General features: G+C 42.7%; 1 protein-coding gene across 3 annotated transcripts; it reads right to left on the bottom strand.

Moving 5' to 3' along the window:
- WIPI2 (WD repeat domain, phosphoinositide interacting 2) lies at positions 134-21,581 on the bottom strand. Of its 3 annotated transcripts, none has more exons than XM_021412282.1 (12): positions 21,323-21,581; positions 13,699-13,781; positions 8,817-8,986; positions 7,491-7,587; positions 6,946-7,043; positions 6,425-6,517; positions 5,596-5,666; positions 4,551-4,658; positions 3,663-3,827; positions 2,620-2,727; positions 1,673-1,803; positions 134-844 (listed from the first exon to the last, which is right to left on the bottom strand). In XM_021412282.1, the coding sequence occupies exons 1-12, from the start codon at positions 21,394-21,396 to the stop codon at positions 732-734; spliced, it is 1,311 nt and encodes a 436-aa protein (XP_021267957.1). In that variant the 5' UTR covers positions 21,397-21,581; the 3' UTR covers positions 134-731. The 3 variants fall into 3 exon arrangements, with proteins under 3 accessions (XP_021267957.1, XP_021267958.1, XP_021267959.1); XM_021412283.1 differs by having other exon boundaries at positions 1,706-1,803; XM_021412284.1 differs by lacking the exon at positions 13,699-13,781 and having other exon boundaries at positions 21,323-21,580.

Genomic DNA, 23,282 nt, shown 5'->3' with positions numbered 1-23,282 from the left:
CTCCTTCCTTCTAGCTTTCTTCCTGCAGCAATTCTCCTCCTCCCTGTAAAGGCACTTTCTAGATTCTATATCCTTACGCAGGGAAACATTTCCAGTTTTCAATGCCAACAAACAGAACACTCCCACGAATACACAACATTCAGAAGGAATTTTAATTAACAAAATGGTCCAGGAAAGGGGAGGGAGAACCCAAAAAACAGGCTGTTGCGTTTGAAAGGTTGCATGTCAGTCACTAGGTATGCCTGCAAGCCCATGCACAGGAAACCATTTGGACCTTTGTCAGTGCAGAACTAGTCTCAGCTTCCAAAACCACTTCTCTGCTCCTTCCTCATATAAGCTAAGTATTATATACATATATAAAAAAAATACAAACTTGAGTTTGTTATAAAGTGGCTTCTCTCTCTCTCCCCCTCCTATGCTTGCTTGGCACATGAACGCATGCAAAGCTAGTAGGCTCCGAGGGCTGCACAAACAGCAGGTTTTGGCAATGAAAAAAAAAACAACAAAAAACACAGCTAAAATAGATAAGCAAGATTAAAAGCCACTGAATTGAAAACCATATATTTTTCCAATGGTATAGAATTAGAACTACAGCTACGACTTAAAACTGTAAGAGTCTGTCATCCTCTCTCCCAACTCATGTCAAAGTTCATAGCAGCATTAACACGAGATTCCTCAAGAAACATCAAGCCAGTGTTCTCTGCTTCAGGAGTGAGTTCACAGGTCAAAGTTTAATCTGTCCGAAGGATCATGGGGGGATGCTCACTGTCTTCATCCAATCTGAGTGAGTTGGTTTCGTCTTCCAGGCAAGCTCCACCCACAGCTCCCAGGTCCTCCGTATAAGCTGCAGGGAAAGGGAGAAGTAGGTTGATGATCAGCAGCACAGACTGCGGCTTGGATCCAACAAAGCAGCGATTCCAGCTGAAGTACCAGACGTTATTTGCAACAGTTTCACTGCCACCCTATGTTTGCCTTCATCATGACCATGTTTCTCCAAGCCAAGAGCAGTCTGTGATTACTCTGCACATGTGCAATGTATATTGTTGCTTCGGGCCAGTTGATGTTTTTATACTCTCTACCCATCCATTACAGCTGCAATTGCAGCACTGATGCTGTATGCGCAGACTACGCTTCCTCCGCAGTTGAAACATTAACCCGAGTGCTATACAAAGATGCTAAGAGCCATATACACAAGCTCTACTCACTTGGGAACTCCAGCATAAACTAAATTCTCATCCTCTCAACTTAACAGAGCAGCAAATCGGGCTAAAAGGTCACAACTGCCATAAGGAACTACAGGAACACTTAGCATCACAAAAAAAAGAAGTGCTATAAATTCAGGTGCTTTGCTGGAGGCCTGGGTTCAGAACTCCTTCATGAAACGACTGCGTTACAGCATCTCAAGAACCATTTGACAAGTATTGCAACTATTATTAAAGTAATTGAATGCAATTCAAGACAATGCTCTACCCAGAAACTAGCAAAGATGAGTGGTCCATCTATAGAAATCCACTGTACGTTGCAAGTGCTCTTTTCCTACCACTCACCAGCGCTTCACATCACACTCATCGTTATGAAAAGCTCAGCGTTGAAGCAGGTGAGCTCACGCAGCCATCTAGAGTGAAGCAACATGCAGAGGCACTCTCTGCCCCATTTCCAGCCTTCTCCTTACCATGCCTTGTGGGTGAGGAAGGCACATATGTACCTTTAGACACAGCGGCACTGTATGTCTGCGCTACCAAGGGCCGGTCGTGGGACGCAGACTCTAGGATCTCGTTGGCTGGCTCCATGCTGCCATCCAGCCTACCAAGAAGAGAAACATTAGTTGGAGAGGTGATCTGCCTAGACGTAAGACAGCTTTAGCTGACAGCTACACAAGAATGTCTCATTAGATACACAAGAACCTAACAGGAAGGATGTGGTCTCTTCAGGGATGGCAGTTATCATTTCCAATTCCATGTGCTTCTGTCATAATGCAAGGGATATGTAAAACCATAGCATCCCGTCATGATTTAATTTTATGACTGATCATGCAAGTAAAGCAATTACATTACCCTATCTGTTCCCTTCGAATCATAGAAAAAACAACAAGGCCTTGTCATGCTTCCTTAAGAATTCTACAGTACTGCTACAAAACAGTATTTGGCTGGTCTACATGCAAAGAATTTTAATAAGGACAACCTAGAGAAAGAATACAGATAAAACTGCATAGGCCAGATTTCCCTCTATAGAGTAACGCTTTCTCATTTCTGTAGCTACTTGATTTATTGATGAAGAGAATGGTGTCAGATGTTTCAGGTTCTTGTCAAAGTAACTTAACTCAAACTGCAGGGAAAGAGGAAATTGGATCACACAGCTAACAGCAATTGATTCTTCAGTGCAATTGGACAGTGTTAAGTTTCTGCTGGTAAAGCGGTGCTTAGTGTAGAAGATCCTAGGAAGGATGGCACAAGGGGATTCTGAAGTTACACATTTGTGTCAGAGGTCTGATAAAAAGCTGGTTTAAAACAAAAAAGAGCTGTTCTAAGTTAGACCTCTGCAGCATGGAACTAAGTTTAAGAACAAACTGAATTTTGTGAAGAAAGAAAAGGCAGTAGTCCTCCACTGATGTGAACTTACTTGTGCTGCTTCATTAGTGTGCACTCTCCTCCTTCCTGGGGGTCTAGGTTGTACATGTAGAGATACCCATCAGCAGCTCCCACCAATAAACGAGGGATCTTCTGAATTCTAGGAAGGTTCAGAGGAGATTAATAAGAGCTCGAGTTTCATATCAGCACCCTCTCCTCTTCTCCTGTGATTTTAAGCCGTTATTTTCCACACTTGCTTCTACTAGATATGCAGTATTGCTAACAGTTGCACACACAGAACACCTAGGAAACAACTGTGCAAAAATAAGGCATAACCGCTCCGTGGGGCTAACAGGATGCCCTGGGAATCAAGCAATTTGTACATAACCCAGGAAAGCAAACTGAGAAGTTACCACCCTGTCATCAGCTTTGGGCAACAGGTTAGAGCATTTGTCTCTGGAGAAGTATTTACTTACTTCAGAAGTGTTGCAAAGTTTAATTACTGCTTAAAGGGTGCTTTGAGATCAGAGGAGACAAACACAGGCATGAAGCAAATTAAGCATACAAACTACAGAATCCCCATAAAATAAAGTTTATTGCTGTTCAGCTTATTGCTTTGGTAGATGTGCCAAATGGGTCCTGCCTTTGGAGACAAAAAAAAAATCTATTTAGTTCTCAAAATTAACTCTAATGAACGCTATGCTGCTTTAGAGACAAGAATAACATGGACTTGCTTTCAAGGACTTCTTTAACCGTTAGTCCAAATTGCTTTACTTTGCTGCAAAGTAAATGCCTTAAGCCCACGGATCTGTTCTCAACAGACCTCTTTCAGAATTAAAAGACATCTTTAAACAACACTTAAATAGTCTGTTGCTTATCCAAATATTGTCCTTCTGTCTCTCACAGGACCATGAGACATTAGCTCCAACACACAGCTCCTAAACCAGAAGAGGCCTTGAAAGCACTGCAGTGATCCATTCCTCTGTGTACTACCTACTCTGCTGGAGATGAAGCATACCCTACAGTGTCTGCTTTTTCGTAGCTCTCTGTGGCAACCCAGTGGGTGATGAATGCAAGCTCCATTTCTTTACTCACGTGGCAAGTGCACAGATATTTTTGTGCCCACAGAACGGCAGGCGGACCGTAGCAAAGGCTCTACCCTGGTTGAACATTTCTGTTACTTGAGAGGGCAGATAGCTTGTTGAGGCCATCAGCACTTTTCCAAAGTAACCCGTCCAAGTTGTAGGCTCTTCCTGAGGTCTAAGATTTGGAAGAAACGAGAAAGATGTGTCCAACTTTGACTTCAAGTCGGGGAAATAGGTGCGTCAACATTTCAGAATCTCTTTTCATCTTGAAAGAGATTAAGCAGTTACTTGTTTTTCTTCTGAGATTACTGACAGCCTTGAGAACTCAACGCACTCAATTTACACTGCAGGGCACAGTATGTCCTCTAATACCCTGGGCCTGTTGCTAAAGCATGTTCTATTGTAAATTGATACTGCTGTTTATACAGCTGCATTTCATAACGGTTGTTATACAAAAGTAAAGCACTACACTTCAAGATATTATTCACCTGTTTAATCAATAACCAAACCACTGCCTCCAACAAAAGATACAAATAAGACTGTCTTCTCAAATCGTTAACAGGAGCATTTTACAGCATGGCACCTTTCAGAATCATGAAGGCAGCTGGAAGGTACTGCTGAGACAGAGCTATCCTTATGGATGTCAGAGGTGAAAGAAACGTAAATAAAAACAAATCACCCTCACATTCCTCTGCCAAGGATGCCCAATTCCTCTTTGGCAGCAATACTTATCCTATTAATTACAAGAACAGTATGTAGATCAGGTACAGCTGCTGATTCATAACTGATTTGCCATCCCCTTTACTTTACAGGGCTGTTCAAATGAGGTCTGTTCACTCTTGGAAGAGCTCATCCTGTTTTATTTTCTTGAGAAGTCTAGGGCACCTCTGAAACTTACTTTTCTTTCACAGTCTCAAGTTTGAAGATGTGCACTGTCTCTGTGTTACTGGATGCAGACAGAAACATGCCATCCATGCTGAAAGCCAATGAACAGATGCTCACGCACCTAGTGGGAAGACATACAAAGGAAAAAACACCACGGCATTATTTTTGACATTCTAATGCAACAGCATCTGGTATAGGAAAAAGCTAGTGCTAAGTGACTCATGGGAATTGACTTAAATGAGAATATTTCTTCTCCACGCTGGCAGGTAGGAGTCTTTCTGTACATTCACCACTAAGAAGCTCCATAGCTTTCACATGAGATGCACTGCCACAGCCAGAAGGAAGTGTGGCTGTACAGTAAAATCACATGCTCCTTTTCTTCTGTCAGAGATTGCGGGTGACTTGCAACGTACCCAAAGTGACTGGCTTAATTAAAGAGATTTCTCAGTCAACACTGCTTTGTAAATAATAAGAAAAAAAGAATACTTGCATAGTAAAGCATTCTGAATTCCCCAATAGCTTCTTGAAGTTGTTCAAAAGCAAGAGTCCCCTTAATAACATTTTCAATGACATTTAACTCTGACAAATACCAGATATGGGGGGCCCAAACTAGGAACCACTCAGTCTTACCTCTACGTAAACTACTGTAGAGCTACGGAGTTACTACCACCACAAACTATGGTACAGTGTCAAAATGACTTTCAATGGCCACGGCACAAGCAGGGTTTAAGAGACGGAGAAAATTAGATGTATTGCTTCCATTTGCCTTAAGAATATATTGTATCTTACAAGCTGTGATCCACTTGAAACAAGTTTCCTTGCCAATGAATTTTTAAAACGCAAGAGGGAGTAAAATTCTGACAGGATTGATTTGTAGAACAGTCGAGTCTTACGGAGGGAATTTGGAAGACATTCAAACTGAAAATGTGGTAAGCATACAGGCAGGGATGGAGGAATATGACAACAGGCAATAACTGGGAAGCTAGCTCAACTGCAGAGCACACTGGAGATCTACTGTAAAGAACGAGCATCAGATAACTAGCCTGGATAAGCTTTACCTCTTCACTCCCCGCCGGAATTCAAAGAGTTTCTGTCCCTCTGGAATGGAAAACACTCTTATCACTGTCCCCTGGGAAGGAAAAGAAGTCATCTTTTATTATCATTTCATGTTCTCACACTGTATATTAGCTCTGGTGAGCAAAGAACAACAAACCATTTTGCTGTTAACTTAGCACAGCTGATGCACACCACATACTAGCATGAAATATTTATGGAGCTTGTTTGTAGGATGTTGTTTCTCCATTCTTCAAACACAAGGTGGGAGCTGCTAATGTAGAGTACAAGCTGCGCATCAAGAACAGCTCCTCTTATTACATTTGATCATGAAAACCACCACATTACTCATAAGTATACTCATCTGGATTTCCTTCTGCCTTTATCAGGTGCAATCATGTTACACCTTTATACTGACTTCATGCTTTTGAAATTATACAGTTCAGACAGACCATTTGTCATTATGTGCCCAAACCAGGCAAGACAATTCTCTCTTCTGACTTAACCGTGTGGTTTTCATTAGGAAGATAGCATCAAAGCAGTACGATTTGATTTCTAGTAAGTATCCTGCACTAACAGCAGAAACGCTTAGAGGACTGCCCTGATTACAGCCAGATTAAAAAGCACTTATTTAAATAAACTTATTATCCAACACTTCACAGCTTGGAAGTTACATCAACTATAATTAACAGTTCTTAACTCAGGACTTGTTGTTATAACTCTAGGCCTTCTTTTTTGGCACTTGCCAACAGAATTGCACACACTTAAAAATGAGATTTGTTTCAGACCACGTAAGTTTATCATTGCAGGCGAGTCAATAAAAAGACACCTTACCTTTTCTGAGGCAGTGGCAAGTTTAGTACCACTTGCATCAAAAGCCAAAGCAGCCAAGGGACTGTCATGAGCTGGGATCATATTAGCAGCTCTCTGCAGGAGTGAATCAATAAAACAGAAGCTTAGTACAGCAGACATTAAATGCTACATGTTCACAGCTTAAAACTTTGCGTGTAAGAGCATTCAAGGCAAACATGAGCCTTATTTATGGACAACAACTTCAATAACTGTTTCTGTAACTGCTGAGTGAAAATACACAAAACTACTGAAGCATATGCATAGAGAATACAAGCAGTAGAAAGCTACTTAAGACAACTCTACTAGAAGTAACTGTACTTCTACTCCATCTATTTGCCCAACTCTCCTCAGTGGTCTTAATTCCCTTTGTCGACATTCTATAATGCCTAGGTATAAATGATACTGCTGGACCTGAATGTCCAGTAATTCTTCTCTGAGCAATTCAAGTCATTTCCAAAAACTGCATCTTTAGAAAGGAAAACAGCCTTCACAAAGACCCTTACCAGATTGATGGTGTCAAAGACCTGTACTTCTCCAATAGTTGCACTCCCTGGATAGGCCAGATAGCAGTTGTCATTGTTTATCGATAAAGCACACAACCCTAAAAGGTATTCAGAAATAAAAATCAACAAAATGAAAAACAAAACCAACAAGCCAGAGTTAGAAAGAAACAAATTCCAAAACTTAAATGGCAAAGCTTTCTGACTCCACACTCAAATCCTGCACACATCAACTCAAATCATTCTAACAAGGTATCAAGAGACGCAAAACAAGGGTCAGAAATCTCAAGAGTCAATCTGCAAGAACATCTGTTTAACATCATTACTAATGAAGTTTAAGAGAAAGTGAAATACTGTCAGAGCTATGCTAACTGATAGAAGAAGAAACTCCTAAAGCATTAACTAGACATAGCTTTTATTTGTACCAAGTGCTGGAGAGATCTAGCTGGTAAGCACCTCTATTGCTTCTTTCTAATATTCCAACACATCTGCATGAGGAGACTAGAATACAGAGGAGGCAGTTCAAGGTAGTTTAACAACACGCTTACCTGCAGGATTGGGTGGAGTCTCCCTGATTGTATGTAATACCTTCATGTCTCGTATATTGTGTATATAGAGAGACTCTTCCAGACATACTATCAGCCTCTAGACATGGGACAGATTACACAGTGATAAGTGATATGAAAAGAGAGTTTATATGAAGTTATTGATTCTAAAAAAAAAAAATAGCATCCAAATGCAGTCGGTAACTTCCAGCTCAGAAGTTTGTACCGACCTGATGGGAAGACACGAGTCTGACAGAAGACATACAAGGTACAGCTGGACAAGACTTCAACAGAGCAATGCTACTCTCAGTCACTGAACTGACCAGCATACTTGACTTCCCTCAACCATGCCACTGTAAACTGATTTAACTGAAAATGATTTACCCTGCTAGATTGAGTCAGCAAGCCAGAAATCTTTATCTACACCTACTTCATTCTTATTCTCTGCCTGCCCATGTGTATTTCCCTCCCTCTAGAGGCCAATTCACATGTGGGCCACACTTCCTGCTTTGTCTAGAAAGAAAAATATATAAGACTTTTAAAACCCGTTTACAGCGCCTATTGCTTATTCATACTCATTTGTGAGGTACTTTAAAAACAATTAGCTTCTTCAGTGCCTCATTTGCCCTTTGGTGACTGTACCTGGACAACTGTTTAACAAGACCGTACCCGCTTAATGCTACCTCACCGTGTCAGAAATAAAATCAGTCACTGTTTCCCTTACAATTTTAAGCAGGAATCTGATTGCCTCTCACCTGATTTTGAGGACAGAGATGGACACTAAGAAGATCTCCTCATTCAGATGCTATTTCCTCCACTCTGAATGAACTGGTTGAAGACTGAAAACAGTATTTGCAGAAGAACCTACCAATGACTTACTACTACAAGCACCTAACTTAAAAACTTCACCAGATCAGTGATAGCATTTGAAGAATTCAAACTGTATTTAAAAAATATTAAAAACAACTTGATGTTTTGGCCTGAGTAGAAATTGCTGTCCTCATGTATTTTCAGTTGGAATCATCTTGTGATGCTAAACATGAAAGGGACCCTGGTAGGTGTCCAGTCCAACCCACTGCTCCAAGCGGAGTCAGCAATGAGGTCAGACCAGCCGGCTCAAGACATTCCAGCAAAATATATAAACGCAGAACCAGAAATTCTTAACCAAATAGGGTTACTCATATGCCATCACATTTCATGGAAGCTACAGTTGGAAACAAAAATAAATTTCAAATAGCAATTCTGTCACCAAAGGAAAAGCCACCCACCAGAGAAACTGCTGGAATAAGCTCTGCAAGCCCTCTTCTTGTCACTAAAATTATTACTCACCTGTCTATTGAGTTTGACAGCCAAGATGGTGTTGGAGTAACTGTAGTTGCAAATCTCTGTCCCCTTCTTAAAGTGACAAACTTTCAGCTTGCGCGGAGCTTTAAGGCTGACTATGGCCACCAGACTGCTGGAGAACAGCCTCTCCACGATGCACACATCTTCAGTGTCAGCTGAGGAACCACAGCGAGGGAGGGGAAACAAAACACAGAGGGAGATTTCAGGGAAGGAGAATGATGTGCACTAAGAGGAAATGCTGTCCAACATAATACAGTTTAAGAACACAGACGTTCGGGCACAATGATTGAGTTAACGTAGGATGAAGGGCAGGTTTCTAAAGCAGAAAATCTACACGGTGAATATCATTTATAAATACCTTTTTTTCCCCCTCCAAGCACAGTGCAAGTTCGTGCTTGAAAAAAATAACGTCTGCTCCCAGTTGTGCACAAGATCCAACAGAAAAAAAAATCCCAAGGAGACAAAAAAAATCAAGTTGTCAAATTCCAGAAACTTAGGATTTTGTTCTCTCTGCAGAAATCTAGGAAAGCAAAAGTGTTTTCGTTGTTGTTCTCTTTCCTCTAATGCAATGTCTGCACATTTCTCCATGAAAGGAAAAGAAAAAGATTATGCAAAGAAGCTCGTAAACTCATTTGTCCTAACACTGTTTTAGCCCCTGATTTATTTATTTTTTTTTTTAAATAAACAACACCTTTCACCTGATACTACCTAAAACCAATGTATATAGGAATTCCCAAATCACAGGATGCATGCATAGCCATAAAACTTCTTTAATTTTGTCACATGTTCTACTATGAGAGCACTTGGAGACAAAGGAGGAGCCCAAGTTATCATTGAAAATCTGGGGATGAAAGCGGAGCAGAGCCCCAGATCTCCAGCAAAGAAGTACTTCCAGAGCATCTGCTGTACCAAACCAAACTGGTAGGAGTCCAAATCCCACCCGTAGTTACCCTGGCACTTCTTTTTCTCCTTCTCATGAGGTTTTGACTCAAGCACCCACTGGACATAGTCTTCACAGCAGCTTTTAAGCAATCAACAGAAAGACACTTCAAAACAATATGGGGGCACTTTGGGCACTCGACAGTCACAGAAGACAGCCTGCTCCCGTGCTAGATTAACTGCGCTCTGAAACACAGCTAGCTGCACACATGCTTTTGACACTAAAGCAGAATGAATCAAAAGCTATTCCATGTCAAGAAAAAGCAGGAGTTCTCCCCGTCCCGCAGCTCTCCCACAGCTGCTGGCTGCATCTCCCCTTCCATTACAGGAAGGAATCAAGACAAGCGACGTGAGCCTCTGGCATTGATCCATGGAAACGACCACACGTTTCAGAAATGGGAATCTGGATTAGGTCAATGCTAAACATGTTTTAAATGACAGAACTGCCAGAAGACGAAACAAAACAGCCAACTTATTTCTGAAGGCCTCTGTTTTGAGCGAAAGGCTTATCAAACAATTGGCACTGTTCTCATCACCAATGACAGGAATTCCATGAGAAAGAAAAAAAATACATTCTAACATTCTCAGTGCATTACAATGCTATCACTGTGTGACATATCTGCTTTGAAAGTGCTTTCCTCGGGCAGTTATTTCAAGAAAAAGAAGTGAAAATATTTAATTCTGTACATGAGAACAAGAGCAAGAAAGCAAGAGCCTCCCTGTAGAAAAGAAGGGGGTTTATAATGAGCATTTTCAGTCCTCGTGCAACATAATTGACTTTTATCCAAATCTAATAAGCAAGATGGTATTTTTCCAGAGAAGACAAAACTGTTCACAGAGGCTTTGAAAATTCAATTTCCTCACTTTTGCAAAAGGGATAATGCGTTTTAGAAACGAGTTTGTTTTCAAGGAATTCTTCTTCATTTTCCAGATGCCACACGCAACGCAATGCATGAAAAAGATGAATACAAAAATCCGCTTCAATAACCACATGCATAGACTTCTAGATGCAGAAAAAGTAACACAAACGGCTTTCAACTATTTTACAGTGCAGGTTATCAGCTTTTCATCCAAGCCCGGAGCCCTCCACAATAATGGCATCCTTTCTGAAGAGCCAGGGAGGACTGGTGCACAAACCACAACCTGACTGCCCCCCACTCCTTGAGGCTGGGGAGGGAATACTCAGCTTCTTTCCCCATCCAAGGGCAACTGTGTTAAGGCAGCTGCTGGGACTTGTTTTGCTCCCAGGAAGGCAGGAGAACTGGTATTTCAGAGCAGGAACAGCAGCAGAGATCAAATGAAGAAACGCTGTCCTACCCTGTGCTGATGCTGATTAGCCAGCTGGGAAGAACGCCATCAGGAATCCAGCTGCCAGGGCGAGGGGAAAAAGCAAAACAACAAACTTCCAAAAATGAAAGTGCCTAAAAAGTACAAACATTCTCAGATTGTTACCACAAGGAGACTTCCTATACAATAATACAAGTAACCATTCCAGAGGATAGCTTTGTGACAGTCTTTAACTAAATTCACTTCAAAAATACAGGATGCACCCTGTTCCTTTGTCTTCTCCTAACAGGAAGAAACGATGAAAGTCTCTTCACAGCTGCCAAGTCATTAATGCTTCCTAATGAGCAATCACTCAGAAGAAGTACTGGGATATACTGCACATCCTACATCCAGCTGACCCGAATTAATCACATTTTTCATAGAACCAGTTAAGTCCTATAGCCATGCTGTTAATCAGTTTGGTTTTTTTCCTATTCGTATAGTGGAAAGGAGAGAATACAAGTGAGTACTACCAGCAACTCAGATTGAAAATACAGTAAAAACAACAAGCTGCCCAATGATTTAAGCATCAGCAGTGAAGAACAAGCAAATACATAACAGAATTACAGTTTCATCAGCACAGACAAGAGCTGGTTAGAACCAGCTAGATTACGATCAGATGTGCTTTTATTCCATTTTTAATGCAGGTGCATAAAGAAGTTCTAAACATTCATTAAGCCTTAGAGAACCCTCCAGTACAATACGTATTTTTTATAGAGGGATCAGCTGAGCAGGGAGTTGGGTGATCTGCACAGTCACGGTCAAGTCAGTAATGGGGACAAAGAAGCCTCCCATTCTTCTCAGTTGTCCCACCAAATAAGGGACAGCCAGAATATATGCTGTAATTTACCTCAGACATCTACGTAAGAACTTGCAGAACACCCAAAGAGAGAGAGGTGCTCACCCAAAAATGACACAGTCTTTAGAACCATGTACAAACTAAGCTGGAGGCAGGGGCCATGTGTGATGGAGAGGGCTCAAAATACCTTCCCTTCCTGGAGGGAGGTACCAGAAAAGCCCACCCACCCCCATGCCGGGGTTACAGTTTTAAACAGGTACTGTTGGCAAGCCCAAGACAGAAAACTATTTAACTGCATATAAAAAAACCATATTTAGATGAGCAGATATTGCGTGCTGTGTGAGCAGAGGCCAAGTCAGACTGGCTAACACAGGTCAAACCACCAGATTTTCTATTAAAAGCCATCCTGCATTCTGTCCTCCATATTTACAGACTTAATGGTCACAGAGGAAAATTTTTAATATGAAAGGTTAAGCTAACGCAGGCAGCCCAGAACAGTCTGAAGACAGGACTTGAATCAGCAGGTCTAAATTCTAATCCCAGCTGCTTCATTGCAAGATTCTGAATAAAGCACTTTATCCTATCTGTACTTTTGCTTTCAAGGACTACCTTCAGATAGTTCTGCAAAGTTCAGCTCAATCTCTCTCAGTATGCTGATTCAGTGTCTCATGTAACAGGAGTCCTCTTCACTGAGTCTCTTCGGGTCGTATCAGGCCAGATACTGTAAGTGCCTAACATACTACAGAAGTCAGGTACCTAATTTCAACAGCATAAAATGGAATTCAAGTCACCCATTAACCAGTACAACCAGACCATGACTCAAGCAGGCAGATGTAGCTGCAACACAATTCATCTGACCACAAGTGCCTAATTTAAACGTCACAATTACTTCTTTCCATTGACTGTATACCGAAGCGGGCCGTAACCGCAGATAATAGGCGATGTGAATCACACACCATTTCCAAATTTACGATGACACAGGGTCAGGTCACTTGGGGAATGGAGTCCCAAGACAATCCTGTTGTGCAGCATGATACACTAGGATTCTTGTGTTCATGCTGACATCATGGCTATTGGCACTATCTGCCTGCACGCGGCTTACAAGAAAGCAAGGATTGCTCGTGCACAGCATTCACTGAATCACAGAACGGTAGGGGTTGGAAGGGATCTCTAGAGATCACTGAGTCCAACCCCCTGCAAAGCAAACCCTTATAACAATCTGAAAGAGAGGAAGAAAGTTGGCAAAGCAGGGGTTACCACTTCTCCTCCAGGCCTACCTCCATCTTACCTCACACGTGTGAGATAACTGTGATCCGTACCGAAAAGTTACTGGAACTTAGATAATTCAGCCTTTTGAAAGAGTAAAGCTGCAGCTATTGTGTTTCACAGCAAAGATTAGGATTAAAAAAAAAAGATAACTAAGGCTTTGGATTTTTTGATAAAACTATAAGAGTGGTTGCTTGCCCCAAGAGCCAGCATAAAGACCCCAAACGCTCCTGAACAAGCAGAGTTTTCTTCATACCCAAATACTGTTACCTGGCTACTGGGCGTAAAATTAGAAAAGCAAAGTTATCTCGGCTGTTACCAAATTTCACAGCCTACCTCCCAAGTTTAAATGTATAACACTGACACAGGTTTACCCTGACAGCAATCAATCGTTTTGTATTTGTGTGTTATTTCATCATACACTTAAGGTTCCACTCATTGTTTTCAAACAACCTGTGAAAAAAATGGAACAGTCTTATTCTTCCTGAAGTCAGCCAATGGAATTAAAAATACAAATAATAAAAAAAAGATACTCACTGCATTCATAGATCTGCTCTAATTTGTCCACAGAAGAAAGAGAGAAGAATTTGTAGCCTGATTTACTGCCAACTGCAAGGGATCTGAAAAAGAAACCAAGTCCATCAAGAACATAAATGACATCAGCTGTGAATTACCCTTGGGGAGATTCTTACCACATCTTACACCTTGGGTTAACCCAGTAAGAAAAGTAATAAAAAAGTCTGACCAAGAAAAGCCATCATACACAGATGATTTCCTGAGCTCTTAAAAGGCCGAAGAGCTTCAGAATTACCCCAGGTGTGGAGTCCTACTTCACATTTGATGAGATTACCATTCACAACTTACAGCCCACTGCCCAATGGATACGGATCATTTCTCCAATTCCACAGAAACGAAGAGCTTCAGTGCGGAGGAAAGATGACTTGAATAATGTAACACAAACCAATGCCATCATTTCCTTATCATGAGAGGTGACCTACAAGACCTTTTGAGCTGAGGCTGTCTGGGGATTTTTTGCTCTTTATACTGTAACCTAACCCAAGCACCCCAAGAGAGCTTTCATATAAAAAAAAATGAAAAGGAATTAAATACTGCCAATTTTCTCGGGTTTTACTTGATGATACTCTAGCATTTCCAGAGAACACCGTCAGGTCTCAGTTGTACAAATACTCGTGCTGAATCTTTGATCAGAGGCGCTCTCAAAAACGCTAGTCACTGATGTTAAACAGATTTCAACACCAGTAGAACACTAAGGATGAATGACAAACCGCTCTTTCCACCATTGCTCCATTTTCACACTTGGCTCACAGACCGATTGCTTTTCCAGTAAAGACAGGTATTACATTTTGAGCCAGAAAAACCTTTAGGCTCATCTTGCAGCTCCTCATACACCAAAGCAGCAAAAGAAAATTAACAGTAAATACAGCTGTACGGAAGTGTATTACTGTGCTTACAGTTCATACATTTATTACTGTCAGGACACATGGAAACATACGGATGAATGCAGATCATGATGCATTTCAATGTGCTGAGCTGTGGAAGCTGTTCAACACAAGGCTCAGACCCAATCCTGTCACCCCACACCAAACTGCCCTCCTGAACCCTGCAAGATGCTTTGCACTGAGAGTTTTGCATTTAGAACACAACACGGATTTCTAGACTTTGTTTTTTTCCTGTATTCTCTGTCATGTTTCCAAAGCCAGTCCTTTATAGAATTCAAGGTCCCCAGAAAACTAAAACCCATTCCTGAAACTGCTTATGCTCCAGAATTAAGACTCCAAGCTACCAAACCAACTTCTGCATGACGGTATGACGTCCTCTGCTAGGAAAACAATACAGCTGGAACAGTCTGCTTAAGAAATTATATTTAAGAAGACCGAAACCCTCAAATTAAAAGATTTGCCATCTAGGCAAGAGAAATAAGCCTCTCAAGATGCAATAACCATGATATTAAAAAAAGAAAAAAGATATTAGGCTTGGAGACAGAGAAGCTATAAAACCAAATTTTGCTGCTGCTCTTCTAAGCCACTCCAGAAATACTAGATTTAATTTCATTTCAAGCAGAATTGGTACGTTCAGCAGACGGCATCTCATTATTTGCTGAAGACTTCATTGTTTTTCCTGACTTTTGTACAACTCAATGAAAATCCCAGTGTCGCAGACCAAATAATTTCATGTTTCTAAGAGAAGCTAAAGCATAACCTTTTTCATTGTATCCCTCAAAAGAAAGGGTAATGCAGAATGACATGAAAACTGCCACATCACGAAGGCAGACGAGCATTCAACTCAGCTAAAAATAAATGGAGTCACAAGACTCCTTGCAATATAAAAGAAATCCACGAAAGACACAGCATGAGTCCCTCAGTGAGAACTCCATTTTGCCAAAGAGCATGCTAATATTGCTGTATCACTGTTTCAGTGACAGTATCACTGAAAGCAAGCCCATTTCTCTTGTCCTGCTGACCACCTATACTTCATCTAAGTAAGCCTTAAGCAGTGGCTGAGTTGTATCCATGCTAGAAACCATTTGACTGAGTAGAAACCAAAAGGAAGAAGGCATAGAACAGATCTTTCCACCCATAGCAACTGCTTTTTGTTGCTTCTTTCTGGATCAAAGCCATGAAGAAGTCACAAAACACTTGCATACAAAGTTTCAGCTCACGTCAGTACAATTAAGCTCATTTTGGTATACAAGCCTAGCTACAAAACCAACCATTTCTCTTCTAGAGCAGCATTTTTGGTTTTGAAGGGCTTTTTTTTTTTTTTTTAAGTCACTCTCAAATTACTTGTTATAAAACTACTGGTAAAAGGTCTTTTCTATGTAATAAGAGAATCCACTAGGCTAATTTATACTCGTATCATCATAATGACTTGAATCCCCCATCTTCCATCACACCAACATTACTCTTAAGCCCTTAAGACACTCGATAGCTATCTAAATGACCAAATCCCACAAAGCAAGTATCTAGGCAAAATTACCTCACCTCCTGAAAATGTGCTGCCATATGGGAAGAAATATGATCAATAAGCCATTCAACTAGTGCTCAAATGGGCAGCAGCCAACAAGAAGATACCGCAGTTTATCACCAGAAGCTCCTTTAACAGTGTGGCTGTTATGCTTTATTATTACCGATTTTCAAAAGCCGATGAGAGACCGGAATTGAAAAAAAAAAAGATCAATATCCAAAAAAATTGCCTTTTTTCTCCTAACATCATGCCACACACAGGTGTTCTTTCAGCCTACAGTGGGCAGACTCTATCACGAGCCTTCAATTGTACACTGAGCTATTTCACCATCAAGGTTGCCACTCGGTAGAGAAATTACCAACGTAGCTGTGATATATGAAACTGTGTTTACCCACTTTTTTTTACCCCCCTAAAGATAATAGTGTAGTTTGATTCAAGACTACATCAATCTTGAAAGCATTTTTGAGAGCAGCTGTCATAAATAATTAAAACTAACCTCATCAAGCAACCAGTGCGTTGAAATACTTCACACGCTCCTTTCGAGATGCTGACATTCCCTGGAAGGGCACTCACCTGGAGTGGGCAATCAGCTGGTTCCATCTCTGGATCTTTTAGAACAAGTTTTTTCACATGGGTTAGGAATTGGTACAGGTTTTTCTTTTGCTCCCTTAGTATGAATACAGAAGAAAGAAAACCGGTTTCGCCTTTTCCATTATCATAGAGGACTTGCAGTACAAACACGACTCCAGAAGTCATTACTATTTTAAATAACTAGTTAATGAAAGGAGGTTTAATTACGATACAGTCTCATTATACTAATGCTCCAATTCATTTCAAATCCAATGTAAATTTCTAAGGAGAAAACAGTTTGTGAACAAAGGCTTATGATGAAGAGGGGGAAAATAAACAAAGAAATGGAACACTGACAGAATTACTGGAAAAGCTCCCTTGGCTTTGTTTTCACCTCCCAGATGTCTGCCAAAATCCAAGCTGCAATGTCTTCTGGACACATCTTAATAGAAAGGTCAGCAGTGTTGGTATTTCAGTAAGAGTTAAATGCAGAAAACTCATACACTCAAAGGATTTTATCAGCAGCACTAAAAACCTATAGATATTCACATTGCTCTTACATTAGAAAAGGAATTACCACAAATTTAAATCTGCTACAAAGAAGACTGCCCTTGCCCATCACTTAATGTGCAGTAATAGGCTGGGACAACAAAGTTCAGAATCCAAGCTCACATTGCTGCTCTCAGGCCGAATTCCTGTGCAAACACACACTGTGGGACAGCTTCTCTCACCCAGAATCATTAAGCAAGCCCACCCCAGCTGCTATCTCCACTGCAATAACAGCAAGTAGCTCAACAAGCAATTGCTTCTCTCAGCTCTCTCCTGAATATGAGAGCTACCTGATCTCTCTCTCTCTGCCCTCTTCTTTCCTTTTCAATTTAGCTTTAAAGCCTCCTTAGCATAAAGATCTCTCCTGTCCTCAAGAACCACAAGTGACACCTGAACCTAGGAGAAAGAGAGGCAGAGAAGTGAATGCTCAGTGCCCAGCCCTCAGTGCTCTTACCACAAGCAGTTCAACAACAGAATCAAGAGAAGACAGCTTTAATACAGAGATCCCAGCAACACGTGGTAAGGGAATCATAGCACAGCTTCTCCTACAAGAAGCATATTCCACAACTTCAAAACTATACATATTTACTCAGAATGTAGAATCAAGGTGATTTATCCAGGGAAAAGAGAGCAGAATTTAATCAGCGAGAACATGGACTGATACCTGCCACGTGAAACTCCACATATAAGGAAGGCAGAGACCTTGCAAGCAAGGCTTCCTGATGCTTTCATTAGAAACCCAAATGCAAGGCTTTGTTTTGTCCTTTCATTAGCAGTGTATTCAAAACTACCATGACTGTTTTGTTTTCAAGTGTTGTCACTTAATCACTTATTTTTAAAAGGCAATTGAAGCTTCTCTGAAGTTTGCTGACTTCTGTTATTTGCTAAGTTACCTATACAAAATTTGTAAACAGAACCTGAAGACCATTTAAGTTCAATATTATGTTCTTCCATAGGTGTTTCTCTAGGAACATTCGTGTAATAATTTAGAGGCTGAGAGCTTTACCTATTTTATTGGTGTATGAAAAGCAAAACTTGGAGATCTCAAAGTTTAAGAGCTACTCACTTCCACCAAGAGTAGGCACGGATACTCTAACAAAAAAAAAAAAAAAATCAAGCTCCCCCCACAAACTCTCACAAGCTTTTAACTTCATAAAGGAAACGTGCCATACAGCAGTTCTCCCAGAGGGAACACAACCAGTGCTCACGAGCACTTAAATGGTTCTCTTATTGAGCACCTGTCATTAAAGATTTGCAGCTACTAAAACATACCTAGCACCACGTTCACTGACAGCCTCCTGCTGCTCGGTTCTGACTCCTGGTCGGTCAGCTCACTTATCTGCAAGCTGGAGCTTCTGCCTCTTGGTCAGAAAACGCCAGTCAGGCCGAGTTGTGCAATGACTGATTCACAGGGGAGAAGGGCCAGGGCCAAACAAGCACGCTAACATCATCTGAAAATGACCTTCTCTGTGTTCTTATTTAATGAAAATATATTATATCAAAGAGAAGCCACAAACCACCTGCTTGTGCTGCTTTATAGGTGGAGTGTTTTCAGGCTGTTCCAGTCTCTGCCAACAACCCCAAACCCTCATGTAAATAAAGCTTAGGGAAATAAGGAATAAATAAGCAAGACAGCTCTTGTAATAATACAGATGCTATTTCAAGAGACAAAACAGCATCACTGCACACAGCATCCACAAACGAACATTAACAAAAGACTGAAAAAAAAAAAAGCTAAAATCAAGTTAGAGGAAAGTCACCAGGAATTGGGACAACTGGAAAAAGCTGCAGCAACATTTATATTGACAACAGTCTTTTCAGTACCAGCAATCCAATTTCTCAAGAGAAACCATCACTAGGCACATCTCCTTCCCACAGGAGGCAATCATTAATTACCAAACCTCCCACAAAGACTAGAAATACACCTATTCTTACCATCAAGACCCAAGTATCTTTTCCTCACGAGCAGCAATTGGCACTGCTGCCCAGGTAAGCCGGACAAACTAGAGCATGCGTGGAACCGGCACTCTGCTGCAGGTAAAAGCTTTAACATAAAGACAAAGCACTCACGTAATTTATTTCCCAGCTTTGTCTGCTGGCAGTTTTTCTAATTGCTGAAGCACACCTTAAAACATGATGCGAGCTTTGCTGACTGGAAGGATATAAACAAAGCTTGTCTTTCACATGCTGGCTGTAAGAACTGCGTTTGCTCACACTGCCTGTATCAAAAAGGACTTTTTACTTGCAATGCAAGTTTTAAATAAGAAAGCTTTCTAAGGCCCAGCATAGGAAAGTGTAATTCATCCCTAATAAGAGCTCTTCAGCTCTCCTCACCTGGTAAATGGTAATCTTCTAGATGTCTAGAGGAGCATGTCAATAAACCCAGACAGCTGACCTCTTGCTTCTCAATTCAAACAAGAAATTAACAGATATCATAAACAGAAAAAAAACCCATAGAAAAAATAAAAAACTTTTTAATAAACTCATAATCGCTAAGTTGTACTCAGCTTAAGAACTAGAATGCAACTTGGTTATCTGGGTCACACAGCAAATCAAACAAGTGCTTCAGCTAGAAACTACTCCCAAAGTTGTTGTTAAGCCTTACAGATACTACCAGAAAATATTTTTTTTTTGGTCACAGCTCATTGACATACAGCTAAGGTGCAACTGAAGACAGGCAGCTGCTTTAAGGAAGGAGAAATAGTAAAGCTTTTAGATCATCAACCTGGACAGCACAGCTTAACTTCAAGAACTTATATAATGACCTTTATAAATTACAACAGAAACAGGTGACAGATTTCCCACTTACTATGACTTGTTTCATCTGGTAATGGGTAAAAAATGGATGGTATCTGAGCACAACGTGGGCATGCTTTATATGCACAATGACAGAGCAAGGTCTGTATAGTACTTGATGATAAATAGTTGCAGAAGTCTTTGGTGTGAATCAATACACTGAATGGATAACAATTTACTTGCAAATGCACAGGAGACTCTCTCCCACCACCCAGTCACTTGCAAGTTCTCCTGCCTCAGTCTATCCAGGTCCGCTTCTTCATCTCCACCCCACCACCCCCAGCAAAACGTGCAAAAGCTTCAGAGTATTTCCTTCATGGATGTGACCCTTCTCCTCAGTCCTGGCAGCTGCCATAAGCAGTCTTCTTGCCTTCAAAATTCCCACATGCTACAATATACGAGGAAAAGTGTTAAAGTTACTGAGAGAGAGCCAAGCAAGTTGTTTAAAAAAAAAAACAAAACAAAACCTCACAGATTGCATTCAGTGATGCCAACCTGAAGTCATTTCCTCTTACTCACTTCCTAAAAAAAAAAAAAACTCCTCCTTTCACAGGCTCTTTCAGTTAATTCCCACCAGTTTCATTTCCTAAGTATTTAAAACAGTCAGATCCTTCATTAGTGCTCCAACTCCAACCAACAGCATTTCTTGAACTGAAAGATACCGCTCTTCAATACTCCATGTAAAATTAACTTCCCCTGATCTAAATATACAGCAATTACCAATAATTGCAGGATGCATAGCAAGATCTGACCCTTTACAGAATTTAAATCAACTACAGAAAACAAATGGAAGTTCAAGGATCGTATGAGAAAAGTCTTCTTTCCAAAACCAGAAGGATGGGCTCATAAAAGCACCTTCTCACTTAGGGTGTGCTGCTTCACACAGCACAAGAAAATAAGAGCTGGATGAAAAGACTGCAGTGAGCTTTTGGGCTATAATCTCCTGGAAGATTTGGGTCCCTCCTGCAGGTTGGGCGTCATCGAGGAGTACACAACCCCCCCCTCCTCATCCCAAGGGCAAAGCGAAGGCCAAGCTGCCCAGGGCAGCATCCCAGGGATAGAGGAGGCAATAGGCTGCAAGCACAGCTTGGGCAGCCCCTAAAACAGACAGGTGCTCGAGGTCCCACTTCAGAGCCCCCCTTCATCTCAGAGCCGCTCGGCCCCCACGGGCCTCTCATCCGTCCCAGGTACCCCCAGGCCCCCGATGCCTCTCAGCCCCCCCCAGGCCTCTCAGCCCCCCAGGCCGGCGCCGCCCCCTTACGTGTTGTCCTGGTTGAAGTTGGCGAAGAGCAGATGGCCGCTGCCGGCGTCACCGCTCTGCCCGGCCAAGTTCATGGCGGGACAGCCCTCAGCCACCCCCGTCCGGCGGGGGGACGCCTCCAGCAGGCAGCGCAGCTCACGCCCGGCGGTCCCGGTCCGCTCCGCACGCCCGCGGCCTCCTCATCGCCGCCAGCGCCTTGTTTACGCTGCGGGCAGCGGAGAGGCCCCGCGCAGGCGCCGTCCCGCCCCCGCCCCATGGCTGCGCATGCGCTCCTCTGCAGCGTCAACCCTCGCGGCCACCGTCCTGCCACCGCGCATGCGCTCACCCCACGGCGTGGGCGGAGCCGCGCAGGCGCTCGAGCGGTGGCGCCGAACTCGGTTGGAAGAAGGAGGGTGGGAATGTTCTAAAGCTAAGCAGGGAGCGGGAGGGTCGGCGAGCGGATGGGAGACGGCCGGTGGAGGTGGCGGTGTCCCCGCGGCCACGTGGTTGTCACCGCGCCGCGGGGCGCGGACGGCGCTGCCCGAGCCCTGCAGTTCTGCTCCGTGCCGCGGGAGGTCCTCAGGGCTCAGCGATGGGACGGCACAGGGATCGCGCTCTGGCAGCGGGGCGGGGGTTCCACACGGACCCCCCGTCCCGTGTCCCTCAGCCCATCTGCCCCTCCACAGCGACGGTGCCTATTGCAGGAGGGCAGCGGAACCTCCTGGGAACCGCTGCGGTGAACGCAGTGCCACCATCAGAGTGCTCAGAGTGCGTCTGCTCCCATCACATCGGGGTTATTCCCATCAGATGCGGGTTAATGCCATGATCCTGCCGGGACCCAGCCCCCGGGTGTCCCCAGCTGCGGGACCTGCACAACTTGAGGTCTCACGTGTTTTCGGGGAGGTTTCCTGACCTCCGTGTTGGTGCCGTTAACAAAAATCACCGCGCTTGGGGCACCCCAGCATCTCAGAATTCCTCATAATGAGCAATCATTCAGTATAGGCTTTATGCACCACTTTAAAATCTATTTTCAATAGTCTTTTTTTTCCCCAATATTTTCTGAAAACCAGAAGCGATGCATTCACTGTGTCACTTATGCCCTTCTTCAGCCTGAAGAGGGTTTGCTTTCATCCTGCCTGTAGCCCTTGGATGGTCCGTGCGAGATCTACATAGCAAAAAGCAATGCGTTTCGCAAGATAAGGTGCTAATTGCTAGGAAGCCTTGATTAAACCTACAAAGCAGCATGTAAAGATCTGTGGGCTCGGGGTATGGGGCTGGAGCCGTTCCCCTGCAGGATTTTGTGAGGCTTTCGTTGCCATAACAACTGGAGCCAGGCTTCAAAAATAGTAACTTATTTTTCATTCCATTCGCCTTTTGCCCTCTGAGACGGATCTATTTCGGGAGCGATGGTTCAATCTAGGTGCCCTCTGCCAGTGCCCCTGGCTGCAGGCTGGGGGCTTCGGGTGGGCTTATGTGGGTAAAGGGGATTTGTTGCTGTTTTCCCTTCCATCCAAGTCCAGAGACAGGTAAAGAAGGGAGCACATCATGAAGCAGCCTTTGCCAAAGCCTTGTCATCCTCAAGCTGGGGAAGGAACTTGGAAAAACAAACCCCAAAGCGTAGGAGAGGGCTTGAGAGTGATCTCATTGCATGGCAGCATGAACCTGTCACCCTCAGCCAGGGCTGCCCCAGATATGCTCGGTAGGTCCCTCTGGAGCTAGGACATCATTCCCCTGTCCCCTGCCTGGTCCCAGCACTGGGAATCATGCAAGGAGGCTGAGCCTAGTGGGCCCCATCACATGGAGCATCCCCCCCCCATGCGTCCCATGGGGAGGATGAAGCTGCATTTGCAGGGGGTTGCACAGGGTTAATTCATGCCTTGAATTATGTAGCACACAGATGCCCCTCTGCTGCAGGGATTTAGTGTTCACTTGGATGCAAAAAGGAGCTTTGAAGCATGATTTGGAACTGATGGAAAATGAT

This window comes from Numida meleagris, chromosome 13 (assembly GCF_002078875.1).
Source record: "Numida meleagris isolate 19003 breed g44 Domestic line chromosome 13, NumMel1.0, whole genome shotgun sequence".
Lineage (NCBI taxonomy): Eukaryota > Metazoa > Chordata > Aves > Galliformes > Numididae > Numida > Numida meleagris.
This window is presented reverse-complemented; position numbering and strand designations above follow the sequence as displayed.